An 18,614-nucleotide genomic window follows, 5' to 3' on the forward strand; every position below is an offset into this window, starting at 1 on the left:
AAGAAAGGATTGAAGAGACAGGTTGAAACGGAGAAAGAGAGGGCTTCCCTGCATTGCGGGATCTCTCCTCTCCTCGCCTCTCCTCTCCTCTCCTCGCCTCTCCTCTCCCCCACACCCAGCAGCCCCAGTGTTATGGATCAGATGCTGGGCTGGGTGGCCAGACCGGAAGTGCTCCCCTCCCCCCTCTGTGTGCTTATGTAAACGGAGAAGCAGAGAAAGAGAGAGGAGAGAGCTATTTTTAACCCAGGCAGGCTGCAGAAGGAGAAAGAATGAGCGAGTGTGTTAGGAGAGAGACAACTTCAGCATTATTGATGAGGGTTGTTCGCATTAAATGAAAATGTCAACCCTGGATCAGCGCGGGAAAAGTCAGGCCCACCCCAACACACCTCCGCCTCTATCTTTCAAAAAAAGCAAAGAATCATATCATCCAATTCATGTCATGATAGAAATAAAAAAAGGGAAGAAGAAGTTGATGGGGTGGTGATGCCTTTTTGTTTGACGAGAAGGAAGTCACCGAAGCTTCCCTTACTGTGTTTTTGCTCTGTCATGCTGCTCCTTGGTGTGCTTTTGTTGTTTTATATCAACACTTCCTGACTCATTATATGGTCACATGCTTTGCTTGCAAGAATGCTGTTGTCTTTGATTATATGTGGATGTGTTGTGTTCACTTGCCGTTGTTAAGGTTTTTGTAATTGGAGGCAGCTCACCTACAAAGTCCAAACTATGGGACTGTGTGCCCTGACAGGACCAAGGCGCAGGGTTTGTTTTGTCTCGGAAGATGAGGCCTTTGTGTCACGTTTCTAGTGTTTCATCCATACAGTGATCATAAAGTTGTAAACTTCATCCTGAAATATTCTTTCCCCTGATTCTAAATCACAGAGGAAGTGGTGTCTTTTTAAGAAATGATTGAGAAAATGATTTTGAAAACATTTACATTGAAGTAAATTGAAGTCTTATTAACTTTTCTTTTTGTGATTTTAGTGTGTTTTAGATATTTGATTAAATGTCATTAAATGCACAACTAAACTATAAAAGTGCATGAAGCACACCTAACCCCAAAGGAGGAGAGCACTGTTACGGGAAACACTATCTGATGGGGAACAGACAAAAACTGTTAACACTGGCTCCCTTATGATCAAGATTGTGGTGAAGACAACAGAAAGTTGGATTTATTCGTGTTGTGTCGTGTGTAACTTGAATGGATCATAACATATCGGGTATGGAATTAATCTGCAGATGCTGCGGTTCAAAAGGATACCAAACTTTTCTATGGATGTCAGTGTTTGAGCCATGACAAAAGGTCAAAAATATGGTCTGCAGCATACTAGCTAAGGCCTGTTTGTAGCCTAGCTGGATGCCTTTTTTCACTGTGATGTCGATCTGAAGCCATTGATCACTTGGCACCTGCCGGCTGTATAAAACAGTCAATAAAAATAGCTTTTTCATGAATTGTGAATCAACCACAAGAGGTTGTTCAGCAAAAAGACATAATGTGCACAAAAAATATCAGGCTGATGGGTCCAGTAGTTGGAGAGATTAGCCGCGGACAGACTTACACATGAATGCACACACACATGATTCCCTCCAGGTTTACGTCTGTAGAAGATAACAGCTGTTTTCAGTAATTGGGATAACAAAGATTTCTAAAATTGCAAAAAAAAAAAAGAATTGGTTATTGCATATTTAACATGAAAACACTGATGGCTCTGGTACTGCTGTGGAGTGATGTAAAAGATTCTGACCTTTTTGACATGATTTTATATAATTTTCAATAATTTGTTGACATGCAATTAAAAGCCCTATTAACTAAAATTAATAAATGAAATAAAAATATATATTAGCTTTTATAAAGCTTTTATGATAAATTGTAGAGCTAAAATGTATTGATGGGGGGAAAAAAAAGAACTGGCAACTATTTCGATGATCGCTTAACGTCCTTGAGTCTTGTTGTCATTGTGAGGTTGCCTGGCAACCAGCAGAGACATCAGGAAGTTACAGCTCTCAGGCACAAGCTAGCCTCCCGTAAAACCATAACTTTTCTTTTTTACACTTTGGATTTTGTAAGAATTAAACAAACAACATATAATGTGTCAACTCGTTGGCTTTAGAGGTACTGGTGGGTAGATATTGTTATCTTTGGGCAAAGCCGTGCTAGCTGTTTCCCACAGTTTTCAGTCTTTATGCTAAGCGAAGCTAAGTGCTGCCTATAGCTTCATATTTACCATACAGACATGAGAGTGGCATAGATCATCACGTCTACAACTCTGCAAGGAAGCTAACAAATGCATTTCCCCAAATGCCAAACCATTCTTTAAATGAGAGGAGGGAAGACAGTTGTGGCTGGACTGTGGCATAAACAAAGAAAGTAAATGCAAACACTCATGAGACATAGCTGACCAGTTGCAGACGATTGTTTATTTTTAGAAGTGAACAAATCGGTATGAAAGGAGCCTGTTCACAAAGCTGTGATAGAAACAAATGCAATGTTGAACTTTCTGTCGCGTGGCGTGCTTTTGAAAATGCAGTTAACAGTTACACATACTATGTCAAGTATACATATAACATTTAAGGTCAGAGCAGTTTATTGTTTCATTTGATTATATGATAAAAGACCTGTCATGAGTTGGTAGTGCCACTAGCATGTTTTATGGCTTTGTAACAAGTGCCATGTTTAATAATTTTATGTTAACAGTGGATGTAATGTAAAATGTTAATGCTGTGCTGAAATGTTTAGAAATTTGACCGCTTTGAGGTGAGAGTCACAGAAAAGAAATCCTCCATCATGGTATAGGCTTTGTAATGTCAGTCTCAATATGTAGTAAAGTTTCTTGAAAATCTATTGAGTGAACTGTAAGTGGTTAAAAAAAACAACAACTGAGAAGACGATGTATTTTTTTGGCTAATGCAGTAAGCACTGTAGTTAACACATCAAGGTGCTTCATCACTGTGATGCCAAAATCATATAAAATCATATAAAAGTTCTGGTCATAGATGTGTAACACTGCATACACTAGTCTAGTATACCCCAAAAAAAGGAACGACAGCACAAATAAGTGATTTATATCTCATGTTATATATTTATATACTCTATCGCCTAAATCTACAGTTGATAAATCACAAAAGTCATTTATCAAGCCAAAATGCCAAACATTCATCTTTTCTCTGTTTTGTTTGGATCCCAAACCCAAATACACACTGTTGGTTTTGTTGTTTGGACAAAATAAGTTGTTTAAAGACCGTGTTAAGATCACCCAGGGCTCTAGAAAATTGTTTTGGACATTTTACATTATATTGTGATCTTTGATAGAGTACATCATTAGTCAGTTAATTGAAAAAAATAAATGATCATTTACAAATAACCAATAATTGTTACTAGTAGTTATTTGTCTTCTTTGGAAACGAGCTGTGATTGCAGGCCTTACACCAACTTTTTAAACGGAAACGGCGTGGACGTGCGAGGAGGAATGTGACTGAACATCTCCATACGTCCAGTATCTGTGTCTGTTTGCGTTCTGTGTCGCCTGGCTGTGATACCAGCCGAGCGTTACCGCCGCGTTTATTATCTGTCCATTCTCTGAAATCTTGTCCCAGCGATAATGTGCCGTCATGTGTCGGAGTCCCCCTGATTTACTTCCCCGGCATCGTCCCCTGAGCCTCTCCTGTCTCCCCCCCTCTCCTTCCTCCCCCTTTCTTTCCCTCTCTGTGTGTGATGTGTAGTGGTGTTTCTGCAGGGACAGAAAATGGCTCAGATTGAGCCTCTGACTCATCGCGAGGAGAGAGGGAGCGAGAGGGGGAGAGAGAGAGAGAGGGGGGAGAACGAGGGACGGGCAAACACAAACAGATTTTTTTTGGGGGGTGGGTGTTGTGGTGTCAGTACTTTGTGTGTGGCGTGATTCTGAATCGAATGTTTAGATGTGTTTAACAGAAATGTGCAGGCTGTGCTGATGTGTAGCATGAGTCAAGTGTAAAGACGAGCTCACTGGGAGACTGCTGCTGCAGTCTGACTGTATTGTGACTTAGTGAATGCTGTGTGTATTCAGTGATTGTGCTGCTGTTGTACAGCCCAGTGGTCCCAGTACAAGGTTTACTCTCTTCTCTCTTTCTTTGCTTTTCTGTTCTGTTTCCTTATTTGTCTCTTTTTCTGTCAATATTTGCCATTTTTTCATTCCTGTCTTTATTTCATAACTTCTACCCTTTATTTTTTTGGTCTTGTGGTCTCTTTTTTGTTCTTTCATTCTTAATCTGAGTGTTTTTTTTTTTTTTATTTCTCTTCTGTTTTATGGTTTTATCTTCTTCCTGTTTTGTCTTTCTGTCTCTTTATTGCTTTTAGTTCATTTTTTCTTTCTCTTGGTCTTGTCATCTTTGGTCTTTTGGTAATTTGAAAGTTCTTAATTAGCCACTTTTTGTTTCTTCTCTTTCTTTTTTCCAAATTTGCTCTTGGCCTTCAATTCTTTAATTCTTGACTTTTTTTTAATCTGTTCCTTCTTTCTTGTTTCTTTTCTGTTTGGTGTTGTGTCCTTTCTTCCTTTCTTTCTGAGTTTTCTTTTAAGTCTTTCATTTTCACTTTGTTTGTTTTTGTATTCCCCTTTCTTTTCCTGTCATGTTCTGTCCTGTTATGTCCTAACTTCTTTAATTTCTTTGTTCTTTTTTCCCCTTCTTTCTTGCACTTCTTCCTCCGCTCTCTCTCTAACCCACTCCATTCCCTGCATTTCTGTCTCTCTGTATCTCTTTGTTGCTCGCTCTGTTCTCTCCTCCTCCTCCACCATTCTTTCTTCCTTTCCTCTTCTATCTGTCATTTCTCTCTCCCTCTTTTCCTTTCTTTTTCTTCTCTCTCCCCGTCTGTCTCTCCCTCTTTCTGGCCTCACTCCAGTCGCACAAGATTTGGAGCCGATTGTCTATTTATAGCGCCTGTGGTTCTGTCGCCATGACAACCAAGCTGGAGGCCAGGGCGCCAGGGAGCTATTTTTGGAGCAGCGCTGTAATGTCAGACACAGCCTTCTCTCTCTTTTCTTTCCTCCTCTTTCTCTCTCTCTCTCTCTCTCTCTCTCTGGATGTGGTGTGTGTGTCTGTGTGTGTGTTTGATTAAGGATCGGCTGGTGAAGCCTTTGGTTTGGTCGGCCTGCAATGTGAAGCGTTAGTGTACAAAGAAGCAGTAAGCCCCTCGAACCGTTCCGCTTGGCGGGCCGTGCACGATCTTTTCCCCCCTTGAGGAAGTGCCAAAGACCATTTTCTGACTTTAGTTGTTGTTTTGGAGGCTTGTGAAGCTTCACTTTTCTCTTGTGCGGTTTCTCTTCTGTTTCTTGTTCAGACTGATTTCAGTGTCCTGAAATGACAAATTCAAGTTTTTTAGAAGTCAGTGTTTGCTCTCAGTTTTGCTTTGAATTTCCAAATTGTGCAATTTAGCTTGAATACTTCACAATAGTGGCACCATTTAACTGTGAATTGTGGGAAAGACTGAGTGAAAGCGGCTCTTTTTACTGCATTTTGTTGCTTTTTTCTTCAATATGTATGTTTTGTTAGTTATAGTCCTAACAAGGGTAAGGGTTATATTAAATATTTGTATAGTGTGCCTACATTTTAATTCCATATTAAGTATCCTTCTTTAAGGAATACTAGTAAGATTAATAGTAAACTATTTTTAGTTTAATAGTGACTCATAGCATCATATCTAAGAATATTCTTTCTCTATATTTGAACCCTCCTACCTGTTGCTGAGATTTGTTTATGTAACACAAACAATTTCACTTTTTAATGTGGAGCTTTTTAGTCAATTTTACTGGTTTGTCACTTTGACAGAAATATCAAATTAGTTTTTGTCTATGAACGAGTCTTTGTTCAAGATGATTTTAGTTTTCCTTTGAAAGGAGATGATGTGAACATGAAAATAAATTGCTGAGTAAACTCTTGAAAATCTGTGAGACTTAAATGGATTTTGGCAGATATGGAAAGAGGCATTTTTTAGGGACGTGTTCCTGCCGACCTGCTTGTGTGTGTGTGTGTCACACAGCCGATCAGCCGAATTGCTCAGATGCAGGACAAAGGTCCCCAGATGTTGTGTGAATGTATCACATATACACAATAGCCATAAACCATAAACCCTGTCAAGAAACATACTTAAAGTAAATGTTGTTTCATTTGTTATTCCAGTTAATTTCTTGTTAAATGATTTTTTTTAAAGAGGACAAACATTGCCAAACTCTTTTAATATGAAGTGAATTTTAAATGATCACAGTTTAAAAATTTTACCACAAATGTTAATTTGGTCATTTTAATTCTGTAACTTTAAACTTAAAACCCGCTCATGTCGTCTTATTTATAAAAATTATGTTTTTTCCCCAAGTAAATGAAGCAAACAATTCAGCATATTTTCCAGCTGTACGTGTGCAGGCCAGACAAGTCAACAGCTCAGAGTAGCCTAGTCCCGTACAGAGTTGAATATTTACTGTATACTAGCTCATAATCTGGGTAATCCGTTGTCCTAATACTACCACTTTAACAAGATGAATGCGTTATGGGAGCGTTATCAGTGTTGTTGGGCCAGTACACTGCCGTTCATGCTGTTGCCTCTCATGTCCCTCCAGCACGGGAAGATCTCAGTTTGATTGTACATATTTTGCAGTGTTTTTGTTGAGATGCAGACTACTTGTTTCACGACAAAAAATCCTCTTTTAAATTTGATTTTGAGAGTGCAAAATGGATATAGTTTAAACATGTTGCTGCCTGTAGAAATATTTCACACTATTCTAAGAAGAACATTTTTTATATATTTCAATAAAAAGGAATGTGAAGAAGAAAATTACAAAAGTACATTTTTGCATTTATATTTTTAGAAATCTGAATTTTGACTTAAGATTAATTTAAACACATTTTCTTAAAGTTTAAACTGGTGTATTTGGTTTTTTTTTACAAAAATGCTATTGAAAAGTGTAAAGGCTTGTGTTATGTTTACATAGCAATAAAATAAATGTAATTATGTTACAGAAAAAATAAGTACAAAAATAATAAGAATAATAATAATAATTATAACCTTTGATTATCCTACAATAAATCTCAATTGTTGTATCTGCAAACCCAGCAAAAGTGACACCAAAGTAGAAAAGTGCAGTAAGGAGTTAAAAATGTGCTTTATCTTTTCTTGTAAATACTGAGTTATTTTCAATCACCAGACAAGTGTCCTGTGTGTATTTCCAGAGTTTAAGTCAGCCTGTCTGCCACCCCAGAATAACCCTGACAGGTTATACATAAGACCGCAGACCTCTCTGTTACTGGGGCAGCCACTATTATTTAGTTCAACTTACTAGGCACAGTTATTATTGGCACTTCTCCTATTAATAGGCAGAACTGCTAAAAATTGAGCCTTGTGTTTGTCCAGGGCGTGTCGACACCTCAGACCAGAGCTGTAGATACACAAGAGTTTGGCCTCGGCAGATGTCGGTGGCAGCCATGCTAACTCTGTCATCATTAGAGCTGCAGCTTTTAGATTCTCTCACATCCAGGTTATTTATGTGTTTGGGAGATCAGCTTGGGGCCGTTACGGCAGGGTGGAGTTAGACGCTCGCCGGGCCAGAGCTGTGGATACGGGGCAGGAACAGGCAGCTTGGCTGAACAGTTGTCCACTGAGGGCTCTGGGTGTGCTGGCACAGCAGAGGCGCTGTGGTGTGGGAACAGCTGAGCCACTCGGCTCCTGCAGAGAGCCGATGGTACCAGACTGGTTGGCTGCTTAATTGCCTCTGTGTGTGTTTTTATATGAATATGTGTGTCCGTGTGCATTTGTGCACAGATATGCACATGAGCGTCTCTTTGTTCCCCAAACTGTTTGTCCTTTTCTGTTTCTCTCTTTTCGTACTGACTCTCTCCTCTCCCCGGCTCACTGTCTCTTCCCTCTCTGTCTGTCCGTCCAGTCCTGTAGCTTCCGCAGACCCAGCCCCCTGTTCCTCGCAGTGTGTTACCTGCAGCCCTCCTGTCACATTTCACCCCTGCCTGCCACATTCCTAGTTATCTCAGAGGGGGTTACATACCTTTGGCCGGAGAGACAGCTACTAGCAAACGTCTTGTCTCTGTAGTAGTAAGAACGGCGGGCTGATGATCAGTCAAAACAGGCAGCCGTGCAGGAATCAAACAGAGAGGGGGGGGGGGGATTAATACGTTTGTCTATGTTAGCAGCCACTTTAGCAGGTAACCATCCGTCACTCTGGAACAGTGGTTCCAGACCTTTTTAGTTTGTAAACCTTTAACAGCATTTACCCAGGAAATAAATTATTAGTGGAGCTGGTATCAGCTGTCCTGGTGCATCTTGTGTTGTTTAGGTAGTGGTTCACCACATAAAATTTCTTTTCTTTCAATAAATACATGTCTACATGCCTGTTAGCACCTCTGCTTGGTTTCCATGAGGCCAAACATTAAAATCTTACACTTAATAATAAGTATAATTAATAACTATAGTGTGAGATTAATAAATAAAGGTAGCTGATCCACCATGGCCTCCCAGTCTCCACCTTACTGATGTCTACTGTAGTTTATTTTCACTGTGGACGTGTGGTTACTTCACATTTAAGAGGCATTGTTGTGGGAAAACGTGCAGTACTTGTGTCTGATGTATGCAGGCTAGTGGGACACTTTAGGACGCTGTAGCTTAAAGATAATCATTAAATTCCTCCCAGTGTAGCCGCATTGAGTTCAACCCACTCCTCTTTCTACTGTCGGAGCGGAGCAGCTCCTGCTCTCCTTCCTACATACTGTTTCTTCTAGTCGTCTAAAAGTACTGTCAGGGTGTCAGGGATGTTAAAAACTCTCCTTCTTGCTTGTTTTTATCTGTTAGTCAGTTTATTTTCTGTTTGACACAGACTCTTCTTCGGCCTGAGTAATGTGAGAGACGGTTCATCTTGTTTCCTTGACAGATGCTCATGTAAAAGTATCAGAAGTCTTTCTTTTGGCCCGTTTGGAGTCCTGACTCGTCGCAGCAGGTGACCCTGATACAGTCAACATGAAAACATCAGGGCCGCTCACACACCTCGAAAGGCAGCAGTAATGTAGGCCAGTTCATCGGAACAATTAACATGCATATGGGTAGGCGCTCTGCAAATCTGAAATCACCATAGGCCTGCATACCCGCCCACGCACACTGCCACGGCTCACAGATGTGCACACACACACACACACACACACACACACACACACACACCTCTCCTCCTGTGCAAGTACTACTACAGCAGCTCCATTGACAAGGCTTCTCTGGTCTGACAGAGCAAAGGGCTGCTGGTGACTCAGACCGACTCTGATCTCGCTGTGAATTAAAACAAACGCCCCCTGGTGGCCGTTCCGGGACCACCGTCCTCCATCTTTCTCTTGCTCCCACTAATGTACTGGGATGTACTGGAGTGTGTGAGCGTTTGCTGGCATACTGTGCAGCACTGAAGGATTTTTTTTTAAATAGTCCAGTTTTGCATTGTCAACTGATAAATGCATTGCAAAGTTGCATTTATTTTGATGATTGCTGAAAGTGTCCCGGGGAAATGTTGACATGTTTTACTCGTGTTATTGTATATATGTGATATATTATTGCTTTATAGTGTTTTTACATTGTTATTATATTATGTTATCAAGATCTAACCGGCAGCATTTTTCTGTTCTTTTTGCAGCTTCTTAGACAGGATTGAGGTGGTCAGGCAGAATGACTACACACCCACTGATCAGGTGAGAGGTCCAACACACAAACTCTATTACATTGAAGCACTTTGTCTGCATTTGTGCTGTGTAGCACTAAAACAGGCAGTCAACTGTGTAGTTGACAGACAGAAAAGGATATGTGAAAAATGTTTAACGTATTTAATGAGAAAAAATACCAAACATAGGTCTTTTTAATAGAGGACATTTTGGCATTAAATGTAAATAATCAAGATAATGATGGGTGAAGTCCATTTAGCTGTTTCATCTTCAAGGTTCTGGTGTTGTGCCTCATTAATTGTGTCTGCGTTGTTCTTGCTGTCCATGAGTTTGTTTCCTCCATATTCTTCCTCTCCTCCTCTGTAACAAACCCTCCTTTAATACCTTGTTATCCTTTTATCCTCCTCTTTTGACACTTTCATTTCCATCTTCCTGATACCACACAGCACACTCTCCTCTAAATCTTCTGTATCGATATTGAAATATACATCTATATTTCAGTGTATTTTCTTAAATGGTTTCTTAAAACACCCTCCTGCTCCTTCTCTGTTTTTTAGGACCTGTTGAGATGCAGAGTACTGACATCCGGGATCTTCGAAACAAGATTTCAAATAGACAAAGTCAATTTCCAGTGAGTTATTGCACAGTCGGGTGATAAAGAAGCTGCAAAAAGACTGAATTTTTCCCTCATATTTCCAGTAATCTCGAACTTTTAATGTCCTTTTTTCACAGTATGTTCGATGTCGGCGGTCAGAGGGATGAGCGTCGAAAATGGATCCAGTGTTTTAATGGTAGGATGTTCGTTGCTCGACTGCTTTATTGTATTTATGAAGTGCTGAAAAATAACCAGCGACAAGCAGTCATATTTATTTGTGTCCAGACATTTGCTTTCTATTTTTGCCCGATGCATGTCTGTGTGTTTATTTAAATCTCAAGGTAAGCAAGGGTGCCCGAGTGTTTGATGGTTTTCTCCATCTCTGGTGTGTTAATCTTGGCGTGTGTGTGCGTGCGTGTCTGTGTGTGTGAGACAGATGTGACAGCCATCATCTTTGTGGTGGCGAGCAGCAGCTACAACATGGTGATCAGAGAAGACAATCAGACCAACAGACTACAGGAAGCCCTCAACCTTTTCAAGAACATCTGGAACAACAGGTCAGCATCGACAGTTCATTCAATTCAGTTTTTCTCTCTGGATCTAATAATGAAAGCACGAGACTAGTACTCACTTTCTTCTTTTTCGTGACTGGTTTCAATACACATATCTCAAGGTGGGGTGATGAAAAGGGAGAAATTGAAGGCATACAGAAAATATTTATGGCATAAAAGAGAGCCTGTAGTACAGACACTCTTATCAGTACACAAGCAAATGTGCATGTTGTGCCCTGAAGTTTAACTGGATGAAACAAAATATTCTTTTAATTTTCAACACCAATACAATTCCACTGTGTCCATATAACCAAATGGCTGCAAAAGAACATAAAGATCAAGCAGGTTATAAAAATGATGTAACAGGGTCTCCTGCTAGTAAATCAAAGATAAAACTCGAGAGTAATTGATGTTTTTTTGGTGTTTATAAAGCTCATGATGATATACATACACATAAACCCTTACACATACAGTACATTCACAACTACATGCGTGTTTGGTTATTTAATTTACAGGAAGGTTTTCAGCGTCTGCCACAGACACTAAACCAGAGGATGTTTGTACCGATGGTTCAATCTGTTGCAAAAACAGGAAACTGGTTCAGTGTTAAAGACAGAATTACTGTCAGTTTGCTTTTGATGATTTGGATGGTTTGTTTTATTATTTTATTTTTGCCTCGGTCTTCGTATGTTTAATACAGACGGTGAGGAGGAATAACACCGCAACATTCCCGCCTTAAAAAGGTAGCAGAAAAATGGCGGCTGTTTATGACAGACCCAAGTGGGTTTTCTGATTTTGACAGGAAGACAAATGTGTGGCAGCATGTGATTGGCACAGCTAAAGTCTTCATACCACTGCCACCGTTAAAACCAGATATACAAACTCCTTACCAACACTGTGCTCAGACTGGTTGCAGATGCAGAGTCCTTCCTTGACTCTCCCTGTGGGAGCATATGAACAGTTTATGGCAGGAGCTCTAAGACAATTTCAGCCCAGAACACCAGAGAGTAAATGACTCCTCGGCTCTCCAGCCAAACCCAATTAAAATATAATGCCACTTGAAAAGTGCGGACACTCCAGCAACAGACCTGTAACATGTTTTTGGCCATAAACAAAAGCCCAAAGAGGTCTGGCTCTTAACTGGTTCTTCATTTCCCTCCACAGGTGGCTACGGACCATTTCAGTTATCCTCTTCCTGAACAAACAGGACCTGCTTGCTGAGAAGGTCCTGGCAGGGAAATCTAAAATAGAGGAGTACTTCCCGGAGTTTGCACGCTACACTACACCTGATGATGGTAAGAGCTTGACACTGATAATCTGTGGGTGTCCAATATGTAACACACACGTCCATTTTTCTGTGGTTGACGCATACAAATAGTTGAAAGTGTAGATGATGAACCCTGCTGAGTCAGAATACAACAATCTAGATAAAAATAGGCTGAGGATTAAACAACATTTAGCTTTTTCTTAACCAAAAGACTCGGAAAACTCACACTTATACAGTAGTTTTAAAGGATAATTCTGGTATATTACAACTAAACATCTGTCAGTTTAATTTTGACCCACTGTAATTGCTGTAGCTGTGCAACATAGTTTTCCTTTGCAATGAGGAGTTATTACTGACTTTTGTGTGCACCTACAAATGAATTGTTTTAGATATTCTGCTTAAACTTCTGCCTTGTTTACAACATGTGTGATCGTCAAACAGTTTTGGTCTAATTGTCATCCTTGCTGGGTTTACCATGTGTAGCTCCTCAGGTTGTGGCCTGTTCAGCAGCAGGACACAGGTCAGAAATGACCTCATTGTGACTGGATTTATTTTTCTCCAACAGCAATACCAGAGCCAGGTGAAGATCCCCGTGTCACAAGGGCGAAGTACTTCATTCGGGATGAGTTTCTGGTAAGATCCTGTTTTACCTGTTTGAATTTGATCATTTACCATGTAAGTTTTATATGTTTTTATATCTTTTTTAATCTTTTGATTGTTATTTTTCCATTATACATAACCTGTTTATCTTCTATCCACCACAGAGCAATCTTACACAAATCGTAGATAAAAATATGTTACATTCTCATGTAAATAGCTTTTACATATTGCCACCTGTATCACTTGTTGTTAATACTGCATAACTCAGTGAAGTGGATGTAGTTTGACATTTTTTTTATGTTAACTACTCTTAAAATCTGATGTACACTCCCCTCCATAAGTATTGGAACAGTGAGGCCAGTTCCTTTATTTTTGCTGTAGACTGAAAACATTTGGGTTTGACATCAAAAGATGAATATGAGACAAGAGATCAACATTTCAGCTTTTATTTCCAGGTATTTACATCTGGATCTGATACACAACTTAGAAGTTAGCACCTTTTGTTTGAACCCACCCATTTTTCATGTGAGCAAAAGTATTGGAACATGTGACTGACAGGTGTGTTTTGTTGCCCTGGTGTGTCCTGTTACATTAATTATTCAAACAATAAATCGCGCTGAATGTCTACGTTCAGTTTCAGATTTAGGTTTTGCCTGTGCAGACTGCATTTATAGTTAGAGGCGTAACCAACAAGAAAACCAGAGAGCTGTCCATGGGTGAAAAACAAGCAATTGTGAAGCTGAGAGAAGATGGAAAATCAATCAGAGTCATTGCACAAACATTGGCCATAGCCAGTACAACCATTTGGAATGTCCTGAAGAAGAAAGAAACCACTGGTGTACTAAGTAACAGACGTCGAACAGGTAGACCAAGGAAAACAGCAGCAGGTGATGACAGAAACATTGTGAGAGCTGTAAAGAAAGACCCTAAAACAACTGTTAGTGACATAAGTATCAACCTCCAGAGAGCAGGAGAGAAGGTGTCACAGTCTACTGTTCGCAGAAGACTTCATGAACAAAAGTACAGAGGCCACACCAGAAGATGCAAACCACTCATTAGCAAGAAGAATAGGAAGGCCAGGCTGGAATTTGCCAAAAACTCCAGAGACAAGCCTAAAAATTCTGGGACAAAGTTTTATGGACTGATGAGACAAAGATGAACCTTTACCAAAGTGATGGAAAGGCTAAAGTTTGGAGGAAGAGAGGATCTGCTCATGATCCCAAACATACAAGCTCATCTGTGAAACACAGTGGAGGTAATGTCATGGCTTCTTCTGGGATGGGCTCATTCATCTTCATTGATGATGTAACACATGATGGCAGCAGCAAAATGAACTCAGAAGTCTACAGAAACATTTTGTCTGCCTATTTAAAGAAAGATGCAACCAAACTGATTGGGAGATCCTTCGTGGTGCAGCAAGATAATGATTCAAAACACACTGCCAGGAGTTCATCAGGGGCAAGAAGTGGGAGGTTTTAGACTGGCCAAGTCAATCTCCAGACTTCAACCCTATAGAGCATGCATTTTACCTGCTAAAGAGCAGACTGAAGGGAGAAACCCCCCAAAACAAACCACAACTGAAAGAGGCTGCGGTGAAAGCCTGGAAAAGCATCACAAAAGCAGAATGCAAAGGTTTGGTGATGTCAATGGGTCACAGGCTTAATGCAGTTATTACAAGTAAAGGATTTGCAACTAAATATTAAGTCTTTTCACGTTAATCTATTTTAAGTCTATCTGTTCCAATACTTTTGCTCGCCTAAAAATGTAGTGTTCCGTCACAAATAATGCTATCTTCTAAGTTGTGTATCAGATCCAGATGTAAATACCTGGAAATAAAAGCTGAAATGTTGATCTCTTGTCTCATATTCATCTTTTGATGTCAAACCCAAATGTTTTCAGTCTACAGCAAAAATAAAGGAACTGGCCTCACTGTTCCAATACTTTTGGAGGGGAGTGTAGATGAAGAAGACGTTTACATCCAGAAGCAGCAACAGCAGTGAACAGAAAATCCAAAGTAAAAGACATCACAGTTTCAACCAAACTGTGTGATTGGCAAATGTTTTTCTTGGACGCACCGCTTAACACCAAAGATGTCACAAAAATCTTGCAAAACACAAAATCTTGCAGATGGCCACTTTAATGTTGCACCAAGTTACTGTGTGCAGAGGATATTTTCCTACAAGACATTCTCAGTAGATTTCAGCTGTAGTTGTCGTCTCAGCATGTCCTGTAATAATGACTCCCAACAATGGAGTACGTATATATTCCTCAGGGGATACTAATGGATAAATAGTTGAAATATTTAGCCAAAATAAAATGGGTGAAATGTCCAGCACTGACACTTGAAGGGGAATGACGGTGACTTAGAGTAAAATATTCTTACAATATCGATTAGGGGGGGTACATGAGTTCATCATACAACAACAGGCTGGGAACCACTAATCTACGACGCTAACTTGTCTGTACTGTTGTGTCTTCTGCAGAGGATCAGCACAGCCAGCGGGGACGGACGACATTACTGCTACCCCCACTTCACCTGCGCCGTCGACACAGAAAACATCCGCCGCGTCTTCAATGACTGTCGCGACATCATACAGAGGATGCACCTACGGCAGTACGAGCTCTTGTGATGGGCAGCGGCGTCCGGCCTACTTATCTACCTACCAACCTACCTATCTACCCCCCACGACCAGTTAGCCAAACACCCCCTACACTTCCACCAACTTCACCAAACGAACGAACGAGCGAGCGACTGACTGCCGGCCCTCCCCGCCATCCCAAAACAACTCCTACTTCTCCCAGTAACACGATTTCAGAAAAACAGAACAGTGGAAAGGCTTTTTTTTTTTTTTTTAAGTAAAGAAACACAATTACAGATACACCAACAACAGTTTGATCAGCTATTAGCCAGGACTGACTGCTGTACTCAGCTACACTTTGACCCAGGAAAGAGGGTCAGGACTGGAATCCCTCAGTGCAGGCTACCCCTCCTTTTAGCTCTCTTTCTCTCTCTCAGATATATGAACACACACACACACACATAGGTACACACCCCCCACAGCATAAGAGATTCAGAACCCTTAGATAGGTTTTAATGTCTCATATCGCAGTCACACACACACACACAGACCCTTTGAAAACCAAGTCCTCCTGCTTTTAACAGTTGGCAGAGGCTGAATTGAATAATGCATTCTGAGAGAGAGGAGTTTATTCACCGCGTGCTGAAGACGGCGACGGAGGAGGAGACGAGAACGATGGACACGGAGGGTGGCAAACTGATACTGAGGAGGGCTGTGAGCCTTTTGTGCCCGAACAGACGGACTAATTGATTAACGGCTGCCTGTGGACGTGAGCGTGACTTGAACATGAGACCGCACGGCTCACATGACCTGCTCTTCAAGAAACCAGTCGAGGAGGGATGGCAGAAAACAACAAAAAAAGGAAAAAAAAAAACAAGAAAAATACCATACAGTGCATAAATTCATGCATACCAGTGAACTTCATGCAGTGCAAAAAATCCAAGCTATATATATATATAGATATTTATATATGTGTGTATATAAATATGTATATATATAAATATAAATATTATATATTCCTGTAATAACACAATTCAACTTTTAAGTTTTTGTTAGTTTTTACCCCATGTTGTGTGTTGGTGTACACTGTGTGTGTGATCTGCCTTTGTGCACCATTTAAACCCCCTCCACACACACACACACACACACACACACACACACACATATACATACATACAAATATATATATATATGCACACATGTACACACACATGTACATCCTTGCCCGCCTGCCCCTGCTGCTATTTGACAACTATTCAACATATGGAAATAAAGGAGAGGTTTTTATCTAAAAAGGAAAAAAAACGCAAAAGGAAAGCATGAAGTAAAAGAAAATGACTTAAGAAGACTGAACGCGACATTTTTACCCGGGAACACACACGCACACACACACACACACACACACACACACACTAATACATACACAGACACACGCTCCAGTCCTCATCGGTCCCCTCCCTCTCCACACAACGTCCTCCCCCCACCTTTCGTCTTATTCTCTCACCTGTCCCAGTCCCACTTCCTCCCCCCTTCTGGCTTTAAGTACGTCTGTCTTTATTTTACTGCTGGACTATTATTCTTGTACAGACTGTAAAATGTATTATTTTGTACAACTTTATTGAAGAAAAAAAATAACTTGTAGAAGATCCCTGTGCCTTGATCACGACTGTACGTGTAAAAATGAGCTAATATGTAAGTTATGTTTCACTGCGCTGTACAGCTGGACGGGTCTGTCCCACCTCGTCCGTGCTAGCTCACCCCTCCGCTGGAGGCCGGGGGCAGGGGCGTCGGATCGGGGCGGAGGCCTTTTGTCTGTTGCTTAGTTTCCATTTTTTCCCACGTTTGTTTGATCGCTGATTCATTTGTTTTGCTTTGACTCTCCTCTGGTTTATATAATAGGATTTGAGAAAAAAAAAAGGTAATCGGACACACCACCTTAATGCTGTGTAGTGAAAGATACTGAACCCTAACACAATTTAATATATATAAAATATATTTCAGATTTTATATTTTATATATATGTACTGTACACTTATATCTATCTCCCTTGTGAGCTGTCCCCAGGTTTCCTTTGCTTTCTGTCAGTAACATCTGCATACATTGTTTTCAGAAAGTGGCGATTCTGGGTGCAGTGGGATGGGAATTCATTTCTTTCTTTTTTTAAATTTTTTTTTTATTTTAGCTTTAACTCTTGAAGGAGAGGGAAATATCCAGTTGCAAAACATTGCTTGTTTCTACATAAACCAAATTCTTTTTGCTTAAACAAGGAGAAAAGGTTGTATTAGTGTTTGGTTCATTCACAGGCTGAGTCCACATTCCATGCACTCTGTGACCAGTTTATTAGGTACGCCACGGTGTCTAAAGTGCATCCAAATGCAACCGCTGCAATAACCCCTCACTCCATGAAGGTCTTAATGTTCTATGGTGGAGAGGTTTCTTATATTTTTCTGTTTCGGTTCATGTCAGTGAGGGTACACAGAATACTAGACACCTCTCAGTAAAATGATACAATTTATAATAAAGTTTATTTATATAGCATCTGTCAAACCCCTTACCCAGTGTCAGAAGTGATCTAAAATACAGTACTGATTCTTCAGATCTGAATTGAATCTACGCCTCTCTCTAAAGCAGTTTCAACAAAAACTGAACATCATAACCTTCATGAAAGTAGGATGTATTGCAGGACTATTAGACTGCATTAGTCTTAGCCAGGTGTGCCCATAAACTGGCATCCGAGTGTAAGATCTTCCCTTGAGAGTCGCATCTTACACAACACACATTTCACGAAACATGGGATGTATTGTTTTTGGAGTGTACAGAAGCAGTTGGGGCAGAGATGTGCACAGTTATCCATCCTGCTCTCTGAACTGAAAATACTTTTATTAAGGAATTTTTTTTTTGTCAAAGCTACAAATACAGTCTCCACCATGGCCTTGTACAGAGGACATCAGGGCCTTATTTTTCAAGTCTGTCAAAGTTGGATCATTTAGGATTATACACTCATTAGTCATTACTAGTCAGAGACAAAACTAAGTTCACGTATTGTAGTTCTTGATACACCAAAGACACCAGCCAGAGAGAGGGGTCATAATCAAAAGAATTGCATCCAAAAAAGTAGGATTTCAGACAAGTGGATACACAAGGTTATAGACCATGAACATGCTATCATTGCAATATTCAAGTATATAATTATTTGACTTCTTTACAGAGGGATTTGAGTCCCCACGTTTACTCCTCCGGCTTAATCCTTCAGATCTGCAGCAGCGATAACGTGAGAGAAGAGATTACATTCGCTGTTTATTTTTATGTCAACACCTCTTCACCTGTGTTCTCCTTAATGCCACACAGGCTGCAGCAAT

The 18,614-nt window shown here is 40.3% G+C and overlaps 1 protein-coding gene across 1 annotated transcript in view; it reads left to right on the forward strand.

Moving 5' to 3' along the window:
• The window catches only part of LOC139211865 (guanine nucleotide-binding protein G(s) subunit alpha-like), a 35,534-nt gene extending 17,799 nt beyond the window's left edge, over positions 1 to 17,735 (forward strand). Inside the window, exons 6-12 of the mRNA XM_070842288.1 lie at positions 9,639 to 9,693; positions 10,221 to 10,294; positions 10,396 to 10,454; positions 10,695 to 10,815; positions 11,974 to 12,104; positions 12,642 to 12,709; positions 15,160 to 17,735. Of these exons, the coding sequence (XP_070698389.1) occupies positions 9,639 to 9,693; positions 10,221 to 10,294; positions 10,396 to 10,454; positions 10,695 to 10,815; positions 11,974 to 12,104; positions 12,642 to 12,709; positions 15,160 to 15,306 (655 nt within the window). The 3' untranslated portion in view covers positions 15,307 to 17,735. The remainder of the gene's footprint in view (positions 1 to 9,638; positions 9,694 to 10,220; positions 10,295 to 10,395; positions 10,455 to 10,694; positions 10,816 to 11,973; positions 12,105 to 12,641; positions 12,710 to 15,159) is intronic.
• Positions 17,736 to 18,614: the final 879 nt, after the last annotated feature.

Source organism: Pempheris klunzingeri, chromosome 2, assembly GCF_042242105.1.
Source record: "Pempheris klunzingeri isolate RE-2024b chromosome 2, fPemKlu1.hap1, whole genome shotgun sequence".
Taxonomy (NCBI): Eukaryota; Metazoa; Chordata; class Actinopteri; order Acropomatiformes; family Pempheridae; genus Pempheris; species Pempheris klunzingeri.